The following is a 5,681-nucleotide window of genomic DNA, read 5'->3' on the forward strand; positions in this document are numbered from 1 at the left end:
TCCAGGGTTGGACTTGATGATCTCGGAGGTCTTTTCCAACCCAGCTGATTCTGTGATTCTCTGATTCCCATTCCTATGGCAGCACATGCTTGAGGCTCTATCCCCAGGGTGATAGAGATGTCTGTCCATATCTATCTCCAAGGTTAGTGTGTAAATGTGTGGTGATAGAAAAGCAGGCTGAGTTGTGGGCTGGTTGTAGAAGGAGAAAGAAGCCCAGAGGCCAGTGCAAGCAGGCAGCCCTGAGCTTGCACCTGATGTCCCCTCCCTGCAGGTTCCTGTCCTTGAGCCCAGGCCCTGAGGTGAGGCTGAGAAGTGGCGCGGAGGTGAGCCCAGAGCTGTCCCTGAGGTGAGGCTGAGAATAAGTGCAAGGCAGAGGTGCTGCTGAGGAAGGAGAGCCCTGTGGTGGGGCAGAGACAAAGCTGTGAAAGCCCATCCCTGAGAAGGTGCTGTGTCCATCCCCTGTGTGCCAGGTGAGCTGGGGCTTTGCTGCAGAGCTGCGGGCACTGATTTGAGCGTCTCCAAGTGCTGAGATGGTGGGCACCCAGGAACACAAACTGTGCCTGGCCACGGAGCCTGCAAGGAGGAGCAGAGACAGCCCTGGCAGTGTGTGGGGCCAGGTTGTCCCTGTGCCTTCCCCTGCAGGCCCTGGGTGTCCCTGCTGGGCCCCTGTCCATCCCCATCAGGTCCCTGCCCGTCCCCCCCGGGCTGAGCTCCCCCCAGGAAGTGCCGTGGAGCTGAAGCTGCTGCCATCCCCCCCCTGCAGCCGCTGCCCCAGCCAAGGGAGCAGCAAAGGCAGGGCCAGGAGCAGAGGCAGCAGCAGGGGAGCCCTGGGGGGGCCGGGAAGCTCTTGTGTGGGTCAGGAAAGAGGCGCTGGGCACGAGGCCGGGGCTGTGCTGAGCAGGCCCAGCCCTCACATCCCCCCAGCCAACGCCGGCTGCCCGGGGGGCTTGGGAGGGACCCCCAGCCCGTGTGCCCCACACTGAGCTGGCAGAGAGAGAGCCAAGGGACAGGGCCACGGGCAGGGCCACGGGTGAGGGACAGGCAGGGCCATTGCAGGGCCACGGTGAGGGCACAGCCTGTGGCAGCAGAGCTGCCCAGGGCTGGGGGCGGCCGGGGGTGTTGGTACCAGGCACTGGTGGGGTTGAGCAGAGCACGAGGCCTCTTGCAGACCCCTGGAGCAGCCTCCCACTTTCCAGCCCCGCCACGGTGGGATGATGCTCTTCCCTAGCTACAAGACACTGCCCCCCAAATCTTTGTGGGGGCCTTTTCTGTCTATTCCTGGTTGCTGATTGATTCTGGAGACCTGAGGGAGCCTCTGCAATCCCATCCATGGGGCACAATCTCCTCTCCAGGGTTTGACTCCCTGCAGACTTTGCAGGGAAATCTGTGCTGGCAGCCCGAGTATGTCCCGACCCCCCATTCTCCCCCCAGGATATTTGGGATGAGTTCCCCTTCCTGGGCACCCATGGGATGGGGGGCGATTGTTCTCCTGCTGTTGCTGTTGCTGCTCCACCCCTGTCCCTGCCCTTCCTGCCGCTGTCGGGTGAGCGGAGCGGCCACGATGGGAAAGGGGCGAGAGAAGCGAAAAGAGCGGGTGGGACCCCCAAAGGGAGCTGGTGGGAGTCAGGATCTGGGAGGCTGATTGGAAAGGGGTAGGAGAGGGGGGCTAAGGGGAGGGGGGAGAGTGGGAGCGGGTTTGCCGTGGGGGTCACTCTCTGTCCCCATGCCTGATCCCTGGAGAGCGGGGGAGGCTGGAGAGAGGAGGGAGCTGCAAATGCCCCGAGAGCCTGGAGAGGGGGGAGCTCGGGCCCCCCGTGCCAAGCCAGCGGTCGGGGCTGTGCTGTTGGTGCCAAATTTCCCCTGGTCAGGCTGAACCCAGAGCCCACCCACGTGTCAGGGGACCCGATCCGCTCCCTGCTCTCGTTGCCCTGGGGCAACCTCTGGTGTCCCCCCACCTGTGGGGCTGTTTGGTTTCCTTGGGCACAACTGGCCCTTGTGCAGGGCTGTGCCCTTGGGGGCTCTTGGGGGTGGGCAGGAGGTGTTTTTTGGGGGTGCCAGGCTCGGTTGGTGGCAGATCCCCGGCGGTGGGTGGGGGGATGCGGGTCCCCCCCACGGTGGGGGTTGGTGTTGCTGGGTCAGGCCCCGCCGGCTCCATTGTCAGCCCGGTGCCGGCGGGGGGGACACAGCGGGTTTGGGGCCCCCCGGGAGTGCCCGAGGTGGGTGTGGAGAGCGGGAGCTGCCGAGTGTGGAGGGTGGAGCGGGGAGATGGCAGAGCTGGGGGACCCCCGTCAACCTGGAGGGGGGAACACGGAGAGGGAGGAGCCCCGGGACCCCCGGGAGCCTGAAATGGGGGGCGTGGAGAAAGGGAAGCCTGGACAGTGGGGTCCCCTGGGATCCCTGGGACAACAAAGTGGAGAACCTGAAGAGGGGGAATGTCTGGGATTGCAGCACTCCAAAGGCCAGAGTCTGAGGAGAAGGGAACCTTGGGACCCCCAACACTCCCAGCATCCCTAAGTGGGACCCTCAGTATCCCAGACAGGAGAGACCCTCCAAGCCCCAGAGGTGAGAGACAAGAGAGGGGGAACTTCTGGGAGAGATTTTTTGGCCTGAATCTTTATATTTTGTAGTATTTTTTGGCTGAATCACAATGTTTTACAGTTTGAGGGGAGGTTCATCTCACTATTTCTGAGAAGTTTTTTGCCTGAATGTCTGTGGTTTGGGTTTTTCTGGGCTCAATCTTAGTGTTTTGGAGGTTTTTATGGACACAGGATGCCCAGTGAGTTCTAGAGATGGACTTGGGCAGGAGGAACCCCCAAGCCAACGCGCTCAGCCCTTGTTTTCCCCCCCATCAGGATTTGTCCTTCCCAAAGCTTGGGCGGATGGAGGAGGAGGCTGCGAGGAAGAGGAAGATGCCTTGGGCCCCCCAGGCAGGTGAGGAGGCAGTCAGTGTCCCTTTGGGCGGGTGTTGTGCTGGCTCTGTCAGCCGAGCATGGCCCCGGCTGCAGGACAACCCCGCTGGCGCCGCCGTCCTGCCGGGGCCGGAGTTGGGGGGATGTCCTTGGCCTTCCCTGTGGGCCGGAGGCAAATCCCCTGCCTGTCCTTCTTGCTTCCTGCCCCAGGCCCCGAGCTGAGGACGGAGAGCCCGGAGGACAAATCCCCCCGTGAGACCCTGGTGGGAGAGGCCGTTTTGAAGGGCTCCCCGGCGCAGGAAGGCAGCGGGGAGGAAAAGGGCCGGAGATCCCCCCGCAGGAGGGGCTCCAAAGCCATCCCAGGGTGCTCTGAGGAGGAAAGAGCCAGCCTGTGCCAGGAAGGCGGCCAGAGCTTGAGGGGGAGCTCTGACCTGGTGGTCCCTGAGCAGCCTCCCAGCAGGGAAAAGCCCTTCAGGTGCTTGGAATGTGGGAAGACCTTCAGCAGGAGCACCACCCTCCTCTCTCACCAGCACATCCACACTGGGGAACGTCCCTACCCCTGTGGGGAATGTGGGAAGAGCTTCAGGCAAAGCTCCAAGCTTATCCAACATCAGCGCATCCACAGTGGGGAATGGCCCTACACATGTAGGGAATGTGGGAAGAGCTTCAGTGACAGGTTCACTCAACGCATCCACCAGCGCATCCACAGTGGGGAACGGCCCTACACGTGTGGGGAATGTGGAAAGAGCTTCAACTGGAACTCCAACCTCCTCACCCACCAGCGCATCCACACTGGAGAACGTCCCTACACGTGTGGGGAATGTGGGAAGAGTTTCAGACACAGCTCCACCCTGCACTCCCACCAGCACATCCACACTGAGGAACGGCCCTACACGTGTTGGGAATGTGGGAAGAGCTTCAACTACAGCTCCAACCTCCTCACCCACCAGCGCATACATACTGGGGAGCGGCCCTACACGTGTGGGGAATGTGGGAAGAGGTTTCAGACCAGCTCTCATCTCCTCAGACATGAGCGGACGCACACGGATGAGAGGCCCTTCCGCTGCACCGACTGTGGGAAGGGCTTCAAGCAGAACTCCACCCTCGTCACCCATCGGCGCATCCACAGCGGGGAGAGGCCCTACAAGTGTGGGGAGTGTGGGAAGAGCTTCATCCGAAACTCTAAGTTGACCAAACACCAACGGACCCACCAGTAAGGGAAGCCCTACCAGTGCCCCAACTGCAGGAAGAGCTTCGGCCGTAGGACTGACACGCAAAAAAGGTTTCAAAAGGTCTTCAGGATTTTGAGTATCTGCACTCCAACATCAATTTATTCTTTTGAATATGTGTAAGTTTAACCTCATTTTAGTCTGAAAGCCAAATTCACCACTACCCCATTCCCTGATAACCGTAGGCTGATTCTGACAAGTGAGGCAGAAATTACCCACTGCCCAGCAAAAACCAGTGGGGCCAGCCAGTGGTCTCTGCCCTGGCAGCCCAGTTTCCCCAGTCTCATCTCAAAATGACCAGTTACACTGAAGCAAAGAGCACTGGAACCAGTGCAACAAGCCCCAGTCTGACTTTCACACCTGCCCATGTCTCCTGTTTTCTGCTGCTCTACAGACTTCCTTGTTTAAAATACAATGGAAAAATGAACAGTTTTTGGGGTTGTTTTGGTTTTGGGCTCGGGTTTTTTTTTTCCCTCCACTGTTCTCATTACCCTCATTTCAAATCTATTTTGGTGTTTGAAGATGAATTAAAATTTTGAATGATTTTTAATGTTAATGCCTTGACCAAAGTATCAAAACATGAAAAATAAAAAAAACAAAACACCACGAAGCTGTCCATTATTGTGACAATCAAACACTCAGAAGTACTAACATAAGCACAGTGAAAAACCCATAAATAAGACCATTAAAATAATTTTAATTTTTTTATGTTAATATATTTTTACTAAGCTTAACATAAGGAAATTTAGTTCCTGACATCAGCTTTCCCCACCTCTCAAAAAGGTAATTTAGTTACATCTTAGTCACCCTTGAAAGGCTCTTTCCAGTTGGCTTGGCCTCTGCCTTAGACACTCATGAGATCTGCCAAAACCAATTTAAGGGCAAATTTCCCCACCAGGTTCAGCTGCATTGGTTGTACCAAAAACTTTGCAAGTAACCCCACAACTTTCATCTTAAACTCTTCTCTCAACCTTGTAAAATAATTAGCAGTAAACAGACCTGATAATTAAGAACACGTTCTTGTTCTCAAAGTCATTCATACACCAAAAAGATGCCACAGGAATGGCCAAAATATTAATAGCAACTTCTACACTTTGGAAATCTACATTTGGTTTAAAAGATTTCACAGTGGTTGTTTCCTTAGGAATTCAGGCACATTTTACTAACAAGTTTCAATAAAGTTACAAAAACATCTTCCTCCACTAAGACACAGGCAGTGATCCTAACCTGAGGTGGACACTGAAAAGCCCAATTTTTTTCTTAGCTGTCATGAGTCTTTCATTCCTTCTGTCACATCAATTAGGCATCAGCCCATTTTTCAAGCTGCTGTTATCTACCAGCTCCTGCTTTGGTTTCCAAGCCCAGTATTTTGGCCACAATAAAATCAGGGCCCTGGGCAGTCATGTCAGAATGACAAAGAGTACTGACCCTCCCTGCCAAGGGAGACAAACCATTCCCAACCTCGACCAAAGGTTCAAGGCAACGATTCTGAAACAAAATTTACAAAGTTTTTCTCTTCAGTTTTTTGCTGCAATTCTCTGTT

General features: G+C 56.0%; 1 protein-coding gene across 1 annotated transcript; it reads left to right on the forward strand.

Moving 5' to 3' along the window:
* Window positions 1-2,974: 2,974 nt before the first annotated feature.
* Window positions 2,975-4,752, forward strand: LOC135405338 (zinc finger protein 239-like). The gene has a single exon (XM_064640015.1). It carries the CDS (start codon window positions 2,990-2,992, stop codon window positions 4,124-4,126), a length of 1,137 nt encoding a protein of 378 aa, XP_064496085.1. The 5' UTR covers window positions 2,975-2,989; the 3' UTR covers window positions 4,127-4,752.
* The last annotated feature ends 929 nt before the right edge of the window (window positions 4,753-5,681 follow it).

The sequence above is a fragment of the Pseudopipra pipra genome, chromosome W (genome assembly GCF_036250125.1).
Source record: "Pseudopipra pipra isolate bDixPip1 chromosome W, bDixPip1.hap1, whole genome shotgun sequence".
In the NCBI taxonomy this organism is placed as follows: Eukaryota; Metazoa; Chordata; class Aves; order Passeriformes; family Pipridae; genus Pseudopipra; species Pseudopipra pipra.